The sequence below is a fragment of the Accipiter gentilis genome, chromosome 15 (genome assembly GCF_929443795.1).
Source record: "Accipiter gentilis chromosome 15, bAccGen1.1, whole genome shotgun sequence".
NCBI classification, from domain to species: Eukaryota; Metazoa; Chordata; class Aves; order Accipitriformes; family Accipitridae; genus Astur; species Astur gentilis.
In genome coordinates this window covers 25631061-25653286 of record NC_064894.1, presented here as the reverse complement: position 1 = coordinate 25653286, position 22226 = coordinate 25631061, and the positions used below count along the sequence as shown (strand labels likewise).

At 37.3% G+C, this 22226-nt stretch overlaps 1 protein-coding gene across 1 annotated transcript in view; it reads left to right on the top strand.

Moving 5' to 3' along the window:
* CDC40 (cell division cycle 40) overlaps positions 1–22226 on the top strand; it is a 42493-nt gene that overhangs the window by 7918 nt on the left and 12349 nt on the right. Inside the window, exons 2-8 of the mRNA XM_049817680.1 lie at positions 3509–3595; positions 5150–5279; positions 15419–15502; positions 17496–17635; positions 18255–18351; positions 20025–20164; positions 21749–21823. Coding sequence (XP_049673637.1) covers positions 3509–3595; positions 5150–5279; positions 15419–15502; positions 17496–17635; positions 18255–18351; positions 20025–20164; positions 21749–21823 — 753 coding nt within the window. The remainder of the gene's footprint in view (positions 1–3508; positions 3596–5149; positions 5280–15418; positions 15503–17495; positions 17636–18254; positions 18352–20024; positions 20165–21748; positions 21824–22226) is intronic.

Here is a 22226-nt window from a genome sequence, read left to right as displayed (position 1 = left end):
TCTCTTTTAGACCCTTTTCGGTAGCATGTCTTACCTGATACATGGTGCCCAATGTAGTCACTGTATTTCAGTTGGGCACTTATTACCATTATTACTTCTTATTACTGAGAAGAGCAGAGGTGACGTAGAGCTGAAGTCTGCGGCTCATTGTATTATGTCTTCCAAGAAAGCCATATTCCATAAAATGTAACTTCCTAAAACCTTAATTTATCTTCTCCAGGTTATATGGGGTGTGCCACCTTTAATGATATTACAACATGCCATAAAGCCCATATTTTCCGAGTTGCAGCAAATAAAAGCTGCTTCTCTGCCAGTCCTACAGCTGAACTTTTAGCTTTCTCTGGAGGAATACTCTGTTTAAATTGACAGATTCTTGACACGCACACACCCTTTTTTTATTATTCCTGTGCCTTTTTGAGTGGGAAGCGACCTAGGGTAATACTTAGCCCATCACTGAATTCACAGATGCCCCCCTCTTTCAGCCTGGCTACTGATAGTCTTCCATCCTGCAGAGCCACTTGTGTCACACTTGGGACATAAGCTACATGGTGAACTGCTCACCTTAGGCTTTTAGGTAAATCAGGACATATCATGTGTGACCAAAGGAGAAACTACAGCACAGCAGAGGGACGTGATCCCTTAGATTACCTTATCTCAGTCACAGCTCTGCCAGACTGCTGCTCTTGTGATCGGTTGTACCCAGTGATCTTCACCGTGTGCAGAGATTGCTGATGAGTTTTTTCCTCTATAATAAAAACCCTAACAATCCAGAATGCCCCAATGCAGATAGCTTGCCAATTTGTGAGATGATTGATGGACTAGGCTAATATTTTTAATGTTTCTGCTACCTACCAGAGTCTCGTAATGCTGTACAAAATGGCGTTTATTGGATGTTGACCAAAGGATAATGTGTCTGCTGCAATTCAAACTCTTGCCATAGACTAAGATTTCAGAATATGTTGTATCAATACTTTATTTTCCTATCAAGATTTCAATTCTTTAAAATACTGAGAAGGTGAAGTGGGGAGTTGGGACACACTCAATTATATAGTTTAAAGCGAAACGGCATAGTGAAAAAATAACCATTATGTGCTTCAGCAGCATATTAACAGATCATCATTTGATGCCCAGATACATGAAAGCATGAATAAGGCTGCAGCTCTTGCAGAGTATAGCTCTGATAAATTTAACATGTGCTTCAATTTCAAGGCTCGGTGGTTTTCACACAGAAAGACTATGCCTGTGGTGGTCTAGGAGTGAACATATTGTGTGGCTTCCAAGTGACTCAGCACTGTTCCACCAGCAGCGAAGTAGAACCAGAATTGCTATAATCATCCAGCAGAGGATCAGCTTTCATGGCACAATCTGTTTCTTTTCTCAATTACCAGGCGACATATTATAGGACTTAACAGGGAGAAAAGAGGAGGAAAAATAGCAGAACTGAAAAATTCTTGGCACTTATACAAAACTGGATTTTTCTCACTTCTTCAGTTTAAAGAGCAGGGAAAAAAACCTGTGTCATAATTTCAAGTAAACTGATAACTATTCAAATGTCACTGACAGTTAATCAGGTAAATTTTGCCATATTATCAATGATACTAATTTTTATTTTCTCAAATTGTAAGGTTGGTGGGTAAGATGTGAAGTTTAGCTGACAGAGCAAGCTGTATGATGTGACTCAAAGTTATCTATGGAAACTGTCCTCAGGTTATGGAGCTGTGAAAGCAAATATAAGTGTGTATGTAATAAAGGTTAGGAAATGGTTTTGATATGCTCCTCTTCTAGCTGGGTTTGGGGGGGGGTCTGGTTTTGTTTCTGAATGACTGGATTAGGCCTGTTGTGCAAGTTCATAGGGTATGAAAGTCAGGGCTGTGAATGTACCTGTAGCCATTGTCATCCAAGCTCAGTGAATTGGGAAGGTCGTGTGATGAGAGAAATGAGGTCAGGTTGAGAATTGGCAGCACTAAGAGCTCAAGCAAGAGCAGTGCAATGGCTGGACCTGCCTATTAAAATGATTGATACACAGTGAGAGTAAAGCTTTCTAGTTGGACTTCACAATTCTACTAAGACAGTGGCCTTAGAAAAACAACTGATGGGATTGCTGATGTCATTCTCTTTAAAAATAAAAACAACACTTTTTTTTTTTTTTTTGAGCAGTTTTAACCAAATATAATGAGGCAACAAGCCAAAGATCTTTAGGTACTGTTTTTCTTTTCTGTGTTCTAGAAAACCAGGTTTTAAAACCTTTTAAGTCTTCTAAGCAAATTTGTTTGTAATTGACCTGCTGTTGAACTGGGGAGAAAAAAGGCTTCTGGGCACAGCAAGTCAGAGAATAGCTAACAATATTAAGTAAAGAACATGCCATTTTGCTCTTTCAAGATACTATAATATAAAGCAAGATTGAGTTTGTTCGAGGTAATTTTCTATTAATGAAGTGACTGCTAAAATTCGATCCTCTATTGTCACTTCCTTTTGTGAGTTGCAAATGCTTTTGGATCCTATTGTAGGTGAGCACCGATTAAACACTGACGCTAAGACAGCTTTTTTCAGTATAATTACTAGGGATATTATCAATATACTAGCGTATTGAAAATCCCTTCCAAATGCATATATTCTAGAATAAAGATGCAGGAAGCAATACCAGTAATAATACCACAAAATAACATTCTCCTTCATTAACTGAGCCCTTAATAGTGGGGGAGATGGGGTGGGGGGGTAGAGTCAATTAGGATCAGTGTAAATGTGCCTTTGTAGAGCTCTGTAAAACCAGGTCTTTTTGAGCACTGCCACCTAATCAGCCTTTTTCTTTCCCGTATTCTCTTTCTAATTCAGCTGCATGTGCCTTTCTGAGTTCTTCCCCTTTGAGTTGCTTGAGAAGTTATTCTTTTGGTTAGCCCCTCTTTCTTGTCCCTTCATCTGTCCTTTTTGTCACAACAGGCTTGGAAATGTGTTTACATACTGATGCTGAATTACGTTTATACCTTTTGGTAAAAACTTGGGAGATAAGGGATCATTGGATTCTTTGAAACTCATTGTTACAGATATGTTTGTGCTGATGTCTAATATTTTTTTTCCCAACTGTCTTTCAGAACAGTTACTTGTGACTTCTACCTTTTGTAGAACTCTAATTTTCACAGTTTTATATTAAATTGGTGACCGTTTTAATTGGTTTTTCTTTACAAGGTCTGGTTTTTCAAACATCCTCAAAAAAAAAAAGCTTGCCTCCAATCTTGCTACTGTTTTTAAAATATATACATGTAAAAAAAAGTAATAATTTACATGTAAAATTCCACATGTATCTTGGACAAATTTCTCAATGAGGACCCGTCAATGGGTTTACAATTAATATTTTTTAAAAATAGAAACTTTGGCCAAGCTACTCTTCTTTCATAGTGCTGAAAGTGTCAGCTTGAGCTACAGCCCTAATTTGGTCTGAAATGGGGTAATGTCATATATTTAAAAGTCTGTATGTGAAAAATGGTTTATTAATATGTCTGTTTTATTTCAGGAAGATGTGGAAACAGGAGTCCACCTTGATCCTGCTATCAAGGAAGTTCAATACAATCCCACTTATGATACCATGTTTGCACCTGAGGTAAGAAACTATATTGATCTTTAGAGCAGAAATGCCTTTGGCTTAAAGGGCAGAGGTTCTATAAATCTCATGTGAAATTCATGTAAGACGTACCTTCTTTGGATGCTTGCTGTGTTTTGGAATCTAGTTTGGGCAAGTAGAAAAAAGATTCTACACAGATGTGTTGGTATTTTTAATGCTTGAATTTTAATATTCTGTATAAAGCTGTTCTAAGAAGAATCTTAAAGTGTTTGTCAGAATTATAGCTATGGAAATTAAAAATCAAGCTAGGAAAATAGCATTATAAAGATGTTGAGTAAAACATGAACTGCATTAAAGCAGTCTCTTACTATTTATTTTCACATTTTTGCTATTTACTCATTGTGCTACTTAGAGAAAAATGAATGGTTGTAAGTCATGTGGATATATGGCTTTTAAGAGGAGGATTTAAAATTAAAATCCAAGTACTTTCAGTATAACTATTCGTATCAGTGTTAAGTATTTTAGTAACTTAAGCTATGCTAAATGTGTGTAGTGAAAAAAAACATTTTAGGCTGAATTTGGACTGCCTGGTACCATGTGAACGACTCTATTATAACTGACAGGCTATCTGAAAGATAAAAATAGCTGCTCAAACATTTAGCTTTTTTCAGTATTTAACTTCTTTGTACAGTTTGTCTTCTGTTATACCAGGGATTAGCATTTTAGGTAGACAAAGGCTACATCCATCTGAATTTTCTACTTTACTTATGCTTTATGTTTAGAAAACCTTCTGTGGAACCACATAAATTGGCCTTCTCATAGCAAGATTGCATTTTGCAACATACCAAAGCCACGAAGTGTGTGAGCATTAAACTTACTACAGTGTTACTTTGTGTATGTGTTTTAGTTGGGGAAGCCTAATGCAGGACAGTCTCCGGTGTTTGCAAAGATGGCTGACAAGCATAGGGGTTACAATTAAGTTTAGTCAGGTTTAGTCTCAGTGTATTACATTTATTTGTATTCATTGTTCTTTTCCCTAACCATGGTATGGTCAGGAAGACTGGCATTTGTCATCTCACAAGAAGAAAAGGAAGGCAGGGTTTCATGAGTGTATTTCCTGGAATAATATAACAAGTCCCCAGCTGCTTTTTAAATGCATGAAAGTATTGTTGGCAGTGTAATTTCTGTATTAAGTACATGAGTTTAGTAGGACCTGATATCTCTTTCTTGATATCTCCCCCTTACAAGGGACAGTATGCTGTGGTTTTGTCTTCTGAATGGTTGTACTGATCGCATACTGAATGGCAGTGGTTTGTGTCAAGTAGTTGATATTGATTTGTCCTCTGTACCACTAATACAGGCTAGAAAGTTCAGTCATGAAACAGGCTTTTCAAAGTAACTGTGTAAGCGATTACTGTGTAAAATAACAGACTAAGAAGCTTATTCAGTAGTCATAAAGAAATATAAAGCTGAAGTGACTTTTGCGTTGCAGTTTTTGAAAGATCTATATTTTGTTTTTTCCTGAAAAAGTACACACACATAAATAAGAAATTAGTAATTCTGATATACTTTCTTTTAACATTGTTGATGTAGTTTGGACCAGAAAACCCATTTAGGACTCAACAAATGGCTGCACCTAGAAATATGCTTTCTGGATATGCAGAGCCAGCTCACATTAATGATTTCATGTTTGAACAACAAAGAAGAACATTTGCAACCTATGGTAAGTCCTTAACAGTGGAATTCACCTCCATCTTTATTATGCCTGGACAAAAGAAGTTGTTCTTTATAGAACAGTTAATAGGACTGCAAGTTCTGTAAATTGCTTTTTAACAGACTGAATAAAATGGGGCAAGGTCTTTGAGAATCCATACAGCTGGAGATCATAGTATTTATTTGAGAAATCTCATTTGTAATTTCCTTTGAAACTGTAATCAAGTGTATGACCTCCTACTAAACCCTTCTTAATTAATCCTTCCATTAGTTACATCAGTGTAGAAAACAGAAATCAGAATTTCACACTTTTAATACAACAAATAACTGTAGATCTGTTATGCAAATAGATTCTTTCATGTGATTCTAACTGAAGGTAGCTCTCTGAAAACCGAAAAGAACGCTTACTGAGTTGTGAGGTTCTTCAGAGTGGTTGTCTCTAGATACAAGCTGAATGAACAGGAATTGAAAAAAGTGGGAATACATTGCTAAAATATTCTTAGCAAAGACAGACCCAAAGAACTCAATATTGGTGGTCATTACAGTTGCTGCTTTCTCATCTTGAAGAACCTTTTCACTTGTAAATAGTTGCATTTGAAAAATGAAACATTTGAGTTTTGGAGAGGCTCGAGTTTAAAATAGACTTTTTATGGATTGGAAGAAAAGTGGATTTTTTTAATAGGGGAAACATGGAAAGACTATGGATTCTAAGCATTCTTTTGGACACGTTTGAAAGAACAAAACTGCCGTGTATTACATATAACAGTGGTTAGTTTTTCTTCTGTGTTTTGTTGTAAGCTTTTATTTCTGTTTTAAACTTGACTACAAGTGCTTGTCTTGCAAATACGAGTCTTTGTTTTCAAATGAAGTATCACTTTATATTCTTCAAATTCAGTCTGTTAGGCAAGTTCTGATACTTCTGTGTAAACTTAGTGTCGCAACACTCAACTTTTTACACAACAGACTCACGTCTTTCTTTATTCGTATCTACATTCAAAATACTACTCCCTGCAAACTGTCATGCCTCAAAATAACCTCCCTACACACAAGTCCCCTTATATCCATTAGGGATTTATGCATGCATGAATGCACTTACTGCGTTCTATGATGGATGAGATTGGGACTTTATTGCTAACATCTGAGAGAGCCATGTATTACAGTGAAACCTGGAAGAAAAAATTACCTACAGAGACTGTAACATCCTCAGTTTCTCTTTGTATTTGGGTTTTATTAGAGGTTTTCCTGTAAATGTTAAAAATTGAAATATATTTAAGACACGTTTTTTTTCTTTTACATTTTTAGCTAATAGGTACTTTTCACTGAGTTGTTAGGATGTGGAATATAAGCAAAATGCCAATATTAAGAAACGGATGTCTAGTTCCATAACGTAACTTTAACTTACTTGACAGCAATTTTGATGTTAGAACTTGCCAGACAATGCAAGTAGGAGCCTACTCAGGATCTGACTAGACAGATTAGAATTTGTTCTGTGAGATTAATGTTGCATTGTGTGGATTGTGCATTTCTGTGTGTGTAAAATAGATACTGGAAAAAAGGGTCTGTAGGCATGTGTTTGGTTGGGGATTTTTTTGTTTGTGAAATTTAGTTTGGGGGAAGACAGAACAAGTCAGTCAACTCAAAGCTCCTACTATTGGTTTATATCATCAGTGTACAGCAACTGCCTTGAAAGCTGTATTACAAGAGAGTATGAAAATACATTTTTAAGACTGATAAGATTGGCAACTGTGCAACTATCATGTTCAGCTTTCTAGAAAGGTTCAACAGATAATGACCTGGGTAGGGTGAAAATGGAGCTGTGAAAAGGCTGAGATATAGACAATTTAAACTGCAAGAACAAGCACTGAGAAGCTGAAGTTCAAGCCAGCAGATGCGGTAAATGGGCATGATATCCTGGCTCACTAAAAGGCCTGTTAAAAACAGCACTTCTTTAAGTTGTCAAAAAGTTGTCTATTAAAAAATTTAATATTCTCTTTTCCATTTGGAAGGACGTAATATCTTCTCAGAAAAGACCAAGTATAAAAATGCAAGTGTAATTGCTAGGCATAAATCTAAGTCATACATGTTTTTAATGACGAAGTCATAACATATTGGAAGAACAGAGAGTACACTTGTTAATTAAAAGCTGCAGATCTTGAGATCTCTGGCCTCTGTTAGGCTGTTTAGCACCATTGTGCTAAGGCAGGAGATCTCAAACAAATCTGCAATGGCTAGCATGTAGATAAGCAGTGACCATAAATGAAGGACGAGTGTGGTACAAGACAGAGAGGATAGTAAATGAGATCATGTATCCAAAACAGCTCAACTGCTGCAGAGTCTTTCAAAACAAACAAAAACAGTCTTATAGATAATCTTGAAAATCCATACATATTCAGTGAGAAACCTATATATTAATTACAAACAAAACCCAAGTATTTTTTGGCAAACAATCTTTCTCCTCTACTTCTCTTGCAATAAATATTTACTGTTGAAAGTACTTTTTCCTTGTGATGCTTGGGTAGCTCAGAACATCCATGCTGTCATTGACTGAGGGTCCTTCTAGCCCTTTATCCTTTCTAGGTACCCATTGCTGCCCACCTGTCTAATAGGAGTAGAACAAAGAAGCAAGCAAATAGTGATAATATGCAGTCTCTCAGCCAAGGCCAATGTCTCTGTATTTATTAATTTTCAGTGAATTTGGGGGTTTTGTTTTTGATAAATTTGTCCAGCTGCTTCTTGAACCCATATAATTTTTCTGTGTACATAGTAACCTATTGCAGGCAGTTCGTCAGCTTACCAGCACCTTGTGTGAGGAAGTACCTCTGTTTTGAACTTGGGGAACTTAACAGCCTTCTAGTTTGCCTTGATATCCCCTAGCCTCTTGTGTTGGAAGACACAATGAGCAGTCACTTCTTATTCACCATTTCTGTGTCGTTCCTTATTTCATAGATCTGGGCCGTAACTTCATTTCAGTCTGCTTTTTTTCCACCAGAAAAGATCTGGTCAATCTTCTTGTTCCTCTGTTGCAGCCTTTCTGTCCCTGTAACTGTGCTTGTTTCTCATCTATGTCTCTGCTAGCTCCACTGTATCATTCCCAAGATGAACAGCAAATCTGTGCACAGTGTTTAAACATGTCATCTTACCGTGAATTTGTACTGTGGCTTAATAAAGCGAGAGGCTTTTTCCCTTCAGTTTCTAAGAATTCTTAATGTTGCATTTTTCTCTATGACTTTGGGTAACTTTGCAAAAGCTACTTGCTCCCTTTTTCCAGATCATTTACAATATGTTGAACAGCATGGACCTGAGCATGGATCCACCAGCACCTTTCCTGTGCTGTGGAAACCAAACATTTAGTCTTGCCAGTGTTTTAATAACTTTTTATCAATTGACCATGTAAAGACCTGTGGGGTTTTTAAAGTGTCTTTGAGGCATCCTGTAATAACTCTAACTCAATTTCGTAAAGGTATGCAACATCAACCAAGCTTTGCTCATTCACATGATTGTCACCTCAGAAAAATTCCGGAGGTTTTGTCATTGAAATTTACCTGTACAGAAAGCTGTGTTATCTGCTCTGCTGCAATATATAATGCTCATCCAAGTGCCTACTCATCGTTTTCTTTATTATAGTTTCTACTGCTGGAAACTTCTAACCATACAAATGTCTGGCTGGCTGACATGTAGTTCCCCAGATCTCTGAAGCACCTTTTGAAAGTTGGCATCATATTTGATGTGTTCCATTTCTGTCATATTGAGACAATATTAGGCAAGAGTTTTTTCACTGTGTTTCCGCTTTAGATCTCTTGGATGACTGCCATCTGGTCCCTGTGTTTTGTTACCACTTATTTGACTCTTTAGTCTCCTGACATTTCACTTTGAGGTAGATATTTTGTCACATTACCCATAAAGAAAGGTTCTGGCACAGGAGCCTGCCCAAGCTCCTCCATAATGAACATGTGTTTTAAAAAAATCTCACTGATGCTCTCTTTTCATTCCTTGATCATCTGTTGACCCACATGCTGCCTGGTATGCTTTCTGCCCCTGCAGTTTTTGACAAAGGACAAGTGTTAGGTTTTATACCTTATGTGATTTTCTCCTCGCGTTTGGTCGGGGGGCTGCTTACTGTAGTGTTGACTTTGCTAGAGTGTGATTCTTTGTATTTTTCACATTTGGATACAACTTCAGCTCTCTGAAGAATAGTTCCTTATTTCTGATAGTTTCTTTTGACATACTGTTCAGCTGTGCCCACTTCCTTCTGGTCCCTTTAAAGTCGTCTTTTAATAGCTGGCAGGCATTAGTTCTTTTTCAACTACATGGTGTCTTTGAAGTGTCCCTGCATTTGGAAGAGGCTTTACCCTTTAGTGCTCACTTTCTGTTCCTCTTTAATATCTTCTTTACTTAATATAGCCCTCCTGTTTTGAGATTGAGATCATTGTAGTAAATGTTTTTATGGCTTTCTTTGCTTCCTCAACAATGTTGATTTATACTGACTGCATTATGGTCATTTGTAAAATGTGTATCCTTAGAAAAATGTCTTAAAATCAGGTTTCCTGCATTGCTCAATTGGCTTTTTTTCATGTGAATCTCTAACATGACTGCTTCATGGTACAAGTACATTGTGTAAAAATGCTGGTTTCATCACATCTTGGTGTGAGATTTGCACAGTCTACTACAGGGAGCTGACTAAAATATGTCATTATTACTGTGCTTCTTTACCTAGCACCTCTTTAAATCTCTGTTACCATTTCATGGTTATTGCATCTTCTGGCTGAACGATCAGTTAGGGAGTCCTGGCAACTACCACTTACCACTGCTTAAACCTGGAATTTCAGTCCAAAGGATCCTTTAATGCTTGTTAATGCTATTAACTTGTTAATCTGATTTGTCTTGAAGCTTTCTGTAGCATACCGTGGTTTTTTCCCCACTGGTATGACTACTTATTTCTGTACTCCTTCTGCCTGGTAAAGAGTATTCTGTCCAATTATGTCAGTATTGTCCTACCAATTATGTTTATGAATTTAAAATAAGATACTTCAATTTCACTATGTATTATTTTTAGCCTCTGCCATTTTGTATACATGCTTGGGTTTTCCATTTCCCTGCCCTCAGGTTAAGTAGGTTTCTGTGCTTATTGCCATCCCTGTTATCTGAGGTTTCAGATTCCTATGCTACCTTTTGCTTAAGGATATGGCTTTAAGATTGTGTGTCATTCCAAATGGCTTATTTTTCTGTAACTATTTGGCTATCCCCAACTATTTAATCAAAAAGCACTCTTTGAACCTTCTCAGTACCAACAGCCTTTTAAATCCAGATGAGACCTACCCATCTCAGTAAAGTTCCCTTCATTCCAGGAGTTTGGAGAGGTAAAGTTGACACAGGCACTGGAGATGTTTTCCACATTGGGGTTAAGATCTGCAGCTTTTCTTTGCAGTAAACAACCTCTTGAGAATGAGCTGCCCTTCCAGAATATATTTTATACAAATTCAAAAATAGCATAACTTAATTGAGTCACGTTTGTACTGTGGAAAACTGAGGAAGAGCATGCTGAATGCAAACCTCAGATCTCTGACAGGTCAACTGGACCTCAGCTTCTTTATCAAGAATGTCTCTGTGATACTAGCATGTGGAAGTAGTCCGGTATCTGCTGCTGTCTTTATTCCTTAGGATACAAAACGTTGTTGGGGCATATAATATACAAAAGGGAAAGCCAAATCTTTGATTGCTCTAGTCATTCTCCTTCTTAGACACTGGATTCTTAAGCTGTCATTTCTTCCCTGATGCCCAAGAGGTGGTGAATCTTTGTTATTGTGCATGCAAACCTGCTTCTCTTGCCTCCGGAAGAGTCAGGGGATATTCTGGTCCTGTATCCACAGACAACAACTTGAAACGAGTGATCTAGTCTCAGATCACTTGAGTGAGAATTGCTTCAAGGTCATTCCTATTTTTATACTATTCTGTACGGTTTTAAAATCTAAATAAATATTGTAGTTGTACCTTTTTCACAAGTGTAGTAGTTGAGATTTTATTGATACCACCCTGAACCTTCTGTGCTGCAAATTTAAACTATTTCTCGTATTCCCTTCAGCAGCGCTGTCAAGCCACAGGTCATTGTTGTCTTTAATGTTTCATGTATTGAAACTACCTTTGGGTCCATCAGGTTTTTGCCTTTTGTCTTTCATCTCTCTTTAGACTGACAAGGATGTTTCTTCAATCTTTTCTAGGCCTTTTTCCCCATCCCAATGTTTTGGGGTTTTTTTCTGTTACCCTCAATTTTTATCTAAATTTTTCTTCAAAATACATTGCTTAAAACTGCACGTGCCCATCTAGATTAGGCCTTGATTGTGCTGTTCCATGTTTTACATAGTTTTTGCTTTGCAGTAAACATCAGGTTTCCTTTTTTATTATTTTTTTTCCTCATTGGTGTCAGACTTGTGAAGTGTATCAACACCACTACCCTTGCAGCCTGTATTTTTTTTCCCGCCCATGTACCTAATCAGGTTTTTTCTTCTTTTTTTTATTTGTCATTAAGCATGTCTTTGCTGAAGTGAAATATTTCACACTTGTCTTTGCTGTCAGCTGCATGTTTTACAGGTATGTGATCCTTTGCTGATGGCATAATCCATAAAAATACTGAATAAAATATTCCAGGCAGGCCATTTTATAATCTTGTATAAGATACTCTCCCAGTCTGATAGAAAGCCATTAATAATTACTCTGTGAGTGTCTGTCCTTTTTTTTTAATTGGTAACCCATTTTGCATCTGCAGTCGTAGGTAATCTACTGCATTTTGAATCCACTGATGTAAGGCAATCTTCTTACATAATTTCAGTTATTAAAGAGAAGGCTTTCTCTCTAGAAAAACAAAATTTCTCTTCACAAGCCATTATGATGTAAATGGCCAAAAGCTTAACTAGCATTATTTTTCCGATGTTGTAGTCCTTGCAGCATGGCTAAAAAGACCAGGAAGTCCTAAAATACAAGCACTTGTTTATTCTTCTGTATCTGTACCCTCAGCAGAAGCAGTCTCTCTTCTTGAAAATTCCCTTTTGAGTGTTGTTTTAAAAAAAAAAAAAAAAGGCAATATAATCTCCTTAATTATGTGGGCATATATAAATTTTCAGTGTGAAGCAGAATTATGGATTATTTTTTACATGCTGCACACAAACTGTTCATGAATATGGTAAAAAAATAATTTTGTAGCTATTTCAGCATCAGTACTCATCTTAGAAGTGGACTGCTTCATTCATGCAGCATTTAGTATTTTAAAATTTCACCTTCACGGGATATTAATGTCCAATTTAATAAGAAACAGTCTTCTGTCCATGAATCTCTAAGCTCTTTTATGAGTGTTCACTAACTTGGTTGTAACAGGATTACTTCATCAGTAAGACTGATATTTTAAGAGGTTAAAATTACTCTGACTTGGAAATAACACTTCTGATTTTTTTTCATCTACTCGTATTACATGCAACACCTACAGTCACTTATTACCTCTTACAGTTGTAGGCACTTTATTCTCTGATTGATTCTGTAGAGAGGCCAGTGCAGTCAGAATGGGTTAGTCCAGCTGCATTTTTCCACATACCTGAGCTACCTTGGGTCTCTGTATGCTGCATTGCACAGTACGGTGTAAACATACTTTAATTAGCTGTCTTTCTGGAATGCACATCAAAGTCTGATTATTTAACCAGCCATTTTCAGGTGCACTGGCATTATGGATGTAGGTGGAATTGCACCTTTCCTTGCTAAAATGTGGCATGAAGTACCTACCTCATAAATAAAACTGAAGGAGACGTAGAAGTCGGGGCACATTATATGGCATACCAGCTGAGTAGGATAAAAGCAAGCTGTCTTTTGCAGCTGCGTTTAGGAGTCCTAGCCAGAAAGAAAAGATTCTCTTTCACATATCCACTAGAAAGTAGAAATTGTTCAAAGCATTTCTATGAGAAATGATGCTGGACCAAATTCAACCCAGCTATAAGAAGTCTCCGCTTCCACGGGAAGCTGTGCTTGGCCCAGGGGCCCTATTCATTAGAATACTGTCCCTCTTTTACAAATACTGAGCAAATAGAGTCCCAGAGACTGTGTCAATACAGTTGGAGGACAAGTAAGCCACTGTATTGATTTTGACATAAATCCAAAGTAATATCTCTCTGCTGTTAACAGAAACCTTATAACTTGGAGGAGAACTCATTGAAATAGTGGCTTGGTAAAAGCAAGCAGTTAAATTAGCAAAAGTCTAATTCCAGTGTCTGCTCAGTTTGGTTGTCCATGGAAATAAATCCTAAAAATAGTCTAGAATAATTTTTTTGTGGTTTGGTTTAGGTATAGTGGAAATTTATATTTCATAAGAGGGCATTGTCATATATTTCTCTCCCTGTATCATATTCATGGAGCATCTGGGCATATTTTGTTCCACGACTGGGTCTTAGCAGGTTTGAAGCTCCAGAGCTGCTCTGCAGATGGATTGTTCCATTTGTATGGGAACGCTTGCTGTGTTCTTCGAATGGCTCTTCTACTAATTTCAGTAATTATTTTTTTTTCCCCATCATCTGAAAAGAACTCAACTGGACCATCTTCTAGGACAGTAGTCTTTCTGAGAAATATTTGGGGAGGTGATCTCCTTTGGTTATTGGGATGGGGTTGATAGGTTCTCAACTTGTATGCATGCCAGTGCTTTTATGGGCCGTTGGTCTCTGGGGTGGACTGGATAATCTCCCTCTGTTCGTGATTGTCTCTGTGAATCAGCAAAAACATAAGAATTAGATCGTATGCTGTAGGAGTTCTTTGATTTTGTGTGTGTGATTACTTTTACTGGTGGTTTAATATCTTCATTGCTGCTTTTTGGTTTTTTCCTTCCTGATACAGAGAAATTCTCATTGGGTTGTCAAGGGGCATTTTGTCACTTCAATAATATTCAATAAAAATTGGTGATATGTCCACCAGGGTGCAGTCTTTCCCAAAAGAAAAGCCATGGTGGTCAGTAACTGTTCAGTGCACCTGTTCCTTGGAAACTTTGTTTGGCTCTCTTATTCTTGTAAGATCATGCTATCCTTTTCAGGAGAAATGGAGAAAAACTGTAAAATATGCATATTAAAATGAGAACCTCAGTATCAAAAATTGTAAATATCCTGAATATCTATGAAATGTTGGTACATTTTATAAATTATTTGTAAGAGTAAATGCAGCAGTATTTGCTGTTTTCTTAAATGAGACTCAATAGTTGTAATCAGGAAATGAAGATGTGAATACTTAATCCTTTTAAAAATCAAAGGTCATTGCTGCTGCTTCTGCTACCATCCACGTTAGTTAAAGCAACTGCCTTCACGTTGAGGGAGCAACAAGCTTTCCCAACTCTGGCAGGAGGAGGATGAAACGATTTCTCCTGGGGGAGACAGAATATGCACAAAGCCCTAGAAAACTTCATTTGCTTTCATTTTTTCCCCATCTCTGTCCTCTTCCTTCCAGCTGCCGCCACCCCCAGGACTGCCAGGGGCAACCCAGCGGAGGTGGTGGGCAGGGCAGGGGGCTGCTGAAGCCGGCGGGCTCTCTGTGTCCAGCAGCAGCAACGGGCTGGTTCCAGGGTGACTTACTGGCTTTGCAGACCAAGGAACAGTGCCCCAAACTAAAGCAGCATCTGTTTAAAATCACGTGTCACTAACATAAGATTTTGAGCTAGTCTTTTCCTTATGCCACGGTACAACAAGAAGAGGTTGCTATGGCCTTCCAAAATCTTATGTTTGCAAACTGCTCTGAATTCAGTGTTGACCTCGCTTGGAGCAGGGTGTTGGGCCAGGGGCTTCCTGAGGTCCCTTCTCACCAGAAAGATTCTGTGACTTTGCTTCCTGTGACTACCCTCCCTTTGTGTCTTGTCTTAGCTTAACTGTGCCCTATTATATTTATTTGCTTCTCTGTCTTGTGCAAATTTAAGCATTTTGGCAGCAATGCATACAAAAGGGCCTCATGGTAATACTTCGTAGTAATCTCAGGCCAAGTGAAAAGTGGATGGGATTTCAAAGTATCAACCTTTCCTCATCCCTAGCTCCTTGAGAGCCAACGGGAAGAGATTTGGGGGTAGGTGGGGGCAGAATAATAGAGGCTGTACAAAACCAAAAAGCTTGAAATAACAGTATTGCATTTCTTCTCTTGTTCTAGGTTATGCATTAGATCCCTCTATAGATAACCCTGAAGTTGCTACCAAATACATTGGTTCTGTAGAAGAAGCTGAAAAAAATCAAGGTAATTAATTCAGACTTGCAACTGATGACTGTTTCCATTTCTTCTTTACTAAGAAATGGAATAGGTATTGGCAAAGGAAGGAATTATGAGAGACTTCCCTGTGTCCAAAGACACAATAAAGAAAGATGTGTTGCAATTGTAAATGTGAAGAGGGAAGAGAGATACTGGAGTGCTTTGTTTTCTTGAAGCAGCAAATATTTCAGGCTATTATGTCAAATTTCAAATTAGAATTTGCAGTTGGAACCTAGCACGTGCCATTGCATGAACAGAATTGATCTGTATGTTTGAAATAGCTTTTTGGTCCTCTTAAATTCTCTCAGCTAGAATTGTCATATGTCTACGTTGGGATACCAGTACCTTGGGCTAATCACCTTAGCTGTGGTACTCAGTGGCGAACTGATCACTGTATGCAACCTCTAGCACTCCTGTTGGGAATTGCATGTTATCTCTGCTTACCAGAGTTAAGCTGTTTGGGTAATTTGGAAAAGAAAAACCATTGGAAGGTTGCCAAATGGTAAAGGCATAGCATGCCACTGGGAGGATTGCCTACCGGAGGCATGGGGTTTGTAATTAATACTTTGATACAAAATATTTAACACTCAAAGTGACTTGTTTGTATTGGAAAATTGAACCTGTGTAAACTTTATGGTTATGTTTTCCCTTGCATGTCTTTTTCTAACATCTTATTCACATGAGCATACAAAGGTTCTTTATTTCTGTGTCCTATTCCACAGCATATATCCAAGGTTATTTCAGTCTTTCCTTCTGAAGTAAGATAAAGAAAATAGACTTATTTTGGTACAGCAGCTACAGATGTTAGACAGAAATGGCTGAGATTAAATCATTTAAAAAATAAAAAAATAACCTTTTCATAATGGAATTTTAGTAATTTATTTTAATAAAACACTTGATTAGTGTACAATTCCTTCATATGATCATTATTTCAATTTTTACGTAGCCTGTTTCCCTTTGTTTATACAAAGTTCTTTTGGGCTCCTTTGCACTAGATGAGTATTACTGATGCTGTAGGAAAACATTGTTTGAAAATTGCACATAATTGTTTATACAAGCTTTTGAAAAACTTTTAAGTCATCAGTTTAACATCTTTTAACTTTTAATTTTTTTTCCTCCCATATCGATATTGTTTAATGGTTTTGACAAATTCCGAGGGCACAGCATTTGTGAAAAGCTAGCATTTATATGAAAGAACAAGGTAGTGGTTGGAGGTAGGTGACTGCCGATGGGGACAGACTTTTTAATAGGGTGTGTAGCGATAGGACAAGGGTTAATGGTTTTAAGCTAAAAGAGGGTAGATTCAGACTAGATACAAGGAAGAAATTTTTTACAATGAGGGTGGTGAAACACTAGCCCAGGTTGCCCAGAGAGGTGGTAGATGCCCCATCCCTGGAAGCACGCAAGGTCAGGCTGAATGGGGCTCCGAGCAACCTGATCTAGTTGAAGATGTCCCTGCTCATTGCAAGAGGGTTGGGCTAGATGACCTTTAAAGGTCCTTTCCAACTTAAACCATTCTATGATCCTATGAATTTTTACACAGTTGTGGTTGGTGTTTGGGGAGACTTCTCTTATTTTCATTTTGGGGGGAACTGAGAGGGGTGAGGGGGATCAGAAGCCAATTGTTAGGACTTTACTTTCAAACACTGCACTATCTAAAGTATGAAAATTGATGTATTCATACATCAATAAGTCTGCAGACTTATTGTTAAAAATGCATGGGAACATCCATGCTTAAATACACTAAGAAACCATGACACACAGTTTAAGTGGTTCTTCTGTTACTGTACATAGTTAGCAGTGTTCATAGTCAGAAAAGTTAGCAATGCTTTGGCCAATTTTGCTCAAACGCTTTTTCCATTTTGCGATGTATATTGGAAGGAGTGGTGGTGGTGTTTTTTTCTTTTAAACTGACTATGGTGTGATTTATGATGTTGTATTTTGTATTAGCAACTAGGCAGTGTATTGTTTCCTTGTTCAGGGTTAACAGTGTTTGAAACGGGACAAAGGAAAATTGAAAAAAGAAAGAAATTCAAGGAGAATGATGCATCTAATATTGATGGTTTTCTGGGACCATGGGCAAAGTATGTCGATGAAAAAGAAGTAGCCAAACCATCAGAAGTAAGTACTACTTAAACACAATAGATACAAGTCATTAGTATATTGCAGTGGTTTTAACAGAGAACAAGCTGCACTAGTAGTTTGTCCAAGCAGAAGATCCATGCTATGTTTTAGGGTGATAGAAACATTTCAGGTAATATATACAAATAAGGTGTTCCAAATAGTCTGCATTCAATTATTTGCAAGACTGTTTGGAAATAAAATTCATTGTATCTCTGTGTAGTCTGTAGAGTCTGATTAAAAGAGGTTTATAAACAGAAGCTGCATGAAAATAACTGAAATTAAAACTTGTTTAAAAAAGAAAAAAACCAGCTGAATGAAAAGAACAATAACACACACACCCCCAACCCTCCAACCAGCAAACATCCTTGTTCAGTCAGTGATGCTTAGCTGTAGTCTATGAATAAAAAGATAATATTTAATTCTTTTCAGTGTACATAGCTTTTCAAACTATTCTAGTTTTCATAAAGGTATTCTCTTTATTGATGCTTAGAAATATTTCTAACCTCATTTAGCAAATAAATGTGTTCTTAATAGTAAGTAAATGGTAGTACAGTTCTGGATTTTGTTAAGCATATGTGAGCCTGAATTTTTAAAAGATCTTTTTTTATTTTTCCAGGAGGAACAGAAAGAGTTAGATGAAATAACAGCCAAGAGGCAGAAGAGAGGAAAACTAGAAGATGATAAACCTGGAGAGGAGAAGACTATATTACATGGTAATGGCATCTTCCTGCCTGTTCTCATTTTCTTGTTCACTGTGTTTTCTTGCCTGCTGTGTTAATTAGTAAGGATGGCAGACAGCCTCAGCAGTTTTGCTGAGGCACCTTGATGTTTCTGTATTAGAGATAATAGCGCTCACAGGCATAAGCATAAAGGACAGGGAAAGAGATAAACTTGGACTAATTCCACTTCATACTGTGAAGAGTAGTGTGGAAATGTCATCTTTCAGGATACTGGTTTTATTTATTTATTGTTAATGTTACCAGACGCACATGTCCCTTTCCTGTTTTCCAGAGCAGACGTTTTAAAGTTATGAATTTGGCTTAGTTTCAGCTTCAGAATTACTGCAGTTTTATGTGTCAATACTTTCATCAGCAGGTATTGCTTTGAGTTATGGCTTACATACAATTTAGAAAATCACTTGGACTTTATACTTCCTCAATTCTTAATGTAAATGTTCTTGCTGTCATACTATGAATAATTGTATATCAAATAATTACCCAATGGAAGCCTATAGCATGTGGTACCTTCAAAGAAGATGGCTTGGTAAGTAAGTAAAATTAAGTGATTTTTGGAAACTGTTACTTCAAGTCTCTGCATGCAAAATAGTCCTGCCTTATATTGCTTGGCACAGTTAGGTAAACTGAGTCTGTTTACCACTTTCTACAGACAGGCTCACACACACAGGATGGAGCATCCTTTCTATGCATTAAGGAAGAAGTGGCTATGAGATATGCGCTGCTGACATTAGTACTTCATTCTGTTCATATGTAGTAGATCGTGACAATATTTATTGAACAGTGACAAGCATAACAAACCTGAAATTTTAGCCATTGAGCCTCCTTTAGAATAATTATTTTGTATCCAACTTCTCATGGTCTCTGCCTGAAGTTTCACAGTGAAACACCTTACAAGATTTAAGTTTAATCTTCTCAAACACAAACATTCTGGAAATATGCCACTTTGTAGACATGTGTAAACATTGATACTGTGCAGGAGGTCGCTTGTACAATCAAAACTGCTATAACAATATCCCAGAAACTGAGGAATTAATTTAGTCGGTGCACAGCTTAATGTCATGGCTATCCAGCACAGGTCTACTCTGAAATATCCATTTCCATGCTCAATGCATCCCTGCACATCTGACTGTCCAATCACTTCTTAAATCTAGTTAAAGAGCAGTTTTTAGCTGCTGCTGACTACTGTTAGTTCACACTGGCCAAATAGATCTTTTTTTTTCTCTGATTTGTAATTCTGTTGACGTGACGTGACTGACACAGCACAGAATGCAAATTGCAAGCAAATGCCGGGGTTAGAGTTGCACATTATAATCCGTCTAGAGTTAGTGTAAGCAACCCGTTGTTGGCTGTTTGATGATGAGTAAGATGTGTAGGTGGGAGATTGTGTTAATGTTCAGGTTATCAGGTTCCAAGCAGGCTTTGCTGAAATGACTTAATTTGAGCTTAACTGATGTCAAATAAGATTCCACATCTGTATCCTATGAAGTGGGTTTTTCTTCCCCCTCTCCCTGCCACCCCCACCTCCTCCTTATAGCAGAGCAGATGTGTTGAGAAAAACCGTAATTGTGTGTGGCTGTTGAACCTTTTGAAGATTAGAACCTCTTAAATACAGGCTCTTGGATTCTCACAGTTCTGTATTTACCTTTCAGTTAAGGAAATGTATGACTATCAGGGGAGATCTTATCTTCATGTTCCTCAAGATGTTGGAGTTAATCTCCGTTCTACAGTGCCGCCTGAGAAGTGCTATCTTCCAAAGAAACAAATCCATGTGTGGTCTGGACATACAAAGGTAGGAAGTCATGTTTGTGAGCATGCATCATAAAACCCCACTGCACTTGTGTCTGAAGCTAGTAACTTCTATTACTGAAATATCAGTAGAAGGAAGGAGTATTTTCATATTCACCACATCATGCATGTAGTTGGTTACATTACATGCTCACAAAGGTGTTTGTTTGCCTGGTCAAATGCAGTTGTTTACCTGCATGCACTTTTTCATTAACATAGTGACTTCCTGACTTCCTTTAAAGAGACAAATATTATTCAGTGACTTCAGTGGGATTTGGAGTTACTTCCTGAACTACTACATGAATAAGAGTAAGACTAATTCTAGACATCCCTGAAAATGTTTTGGGTTTGGTTGGGGTTTTTTTAAACAGTAAAAGTACTTAAGGGCTATTTCATATCAAGCTTATGAAAAGTTATGTAGGTTTTGTGATTATGATGTGCCAGCATTACAGGTTTCCCAAATACAGCTATTACCTTGAGAGGTGTGCATTGTTAAAGAGTTTTCTTTGATGCTACTTAACATCTACAGTTTCTTCTTGTGCCAGAGCTCATAACTACTTTTGGTATTAAAAAGTGTTTCACTGATCATGTTTGTAAAGCTTATACTCAATTTGCTGCTCCTTTTGTCTCTAATTTTCAGTATTGCTTGAGGGAATATGCTGTGCTGCATTAGACAGCACCTTAATGATATTTGAAAAATGGAAGAAAGGAAGACACACTTCTAGCTTTTACCCTTTTTTAGCTGTGTCACAGCTCTAAACTTCTTTAGTGATTGCTGCATCAAAGAGCTTATAGCTGCAACTATCGGTGCTTTCCAGAATAACACATCCTCCCCAAAGCTCTAGTCACTCCTCTGCCTATTATCCTATTAGAACAGACTGATGTGTAAAGTAGCTTTTTCCTTCAAACAAAATGAATAACAATATTGATGAGAGAATCAAAAGAAAAATGGGCTGACAAACCTAGAAAAGCTGGAGGATATAAGTAAATAATAAAGAAGATAAAGCACCCAACTCCCAAGTAGGGGTGGAAGGAACTGAATGGTATATGAATAGAGTAATTGACACGAAATGGAAAGAAGGGACATCAAACCATGAGTATTTGGTGGTTCTTTGGACGACTTCTGGAAGGAGTACCTGAAATACAGATAGATGGGAAGATGCTGTGACCAGGGAGTCTGAGTTCAGTGGGTAGAAGCCACTGGTAATATATGTGAGAAATGGAGCTAGTCAAAAACTTTTGTGGAAAAATTCCTCATCTGCCCCACTAGAAAAGGCTTGTTATACAGAAACAGTCGCTCAAACCCACAGTTTGTATTTCTTTGCTGTGTTTACCACAGTAATGGTGTGAGGGTTGAAGGAGGGTATATATACAGCTGTTGAAGTGAATCAATTTGTTGCCAATAACAATTGTTCAAAATGTATTACTGTTTCTAAAATGGAATGTGGAGAGGTTATTTCCTTTCAAGATACAGTGTCTGTATATTTTATGAAGATAATCTTTAGCTTTTTGCTTAGTAAAGAGGGCAAGTGAACTGAGGAAATATCTAGATGCTCCACTTACTGTTTAATTATGTCCTTATTTACAGGGTGTCAGTGCAGTTAGATTGTTTCCTCTCTCTGGGCATATACTGTTGTCTTGCTCTATGGATTGCAAAATTAAGGTGAGTTATTTTTCTGTTTTCATGTGTATATTTTATACCATCATTGAATGCAGACAATGCATTTTAGACTACTTAAATATTTGGTACTTCTGCCAAATACTTTTTGTCTGTGTTAGTTTTATTTTTCCTCACTTGATTTTTAAATTACAAATTCATTGGAACAAAGATTAAAATAATACAAAAAACTGGGTGTTAGAACAGTGTTAATCATTTCATAATAGAAGGTCACAAGTTCCTCAGGTTATTGCCTTTGTTATTATAATAATTCATTTTCTGTGAAGCCTGGTTTTACTACTAGCAATAGGTTTCTGCTGAAGTGTTTTACTGTAGCATTTGTGGTCTTGAACTAATGTCATTTTATTCCAGCATACAGCATATTGGGAAGTTGATAATTATTATTTTT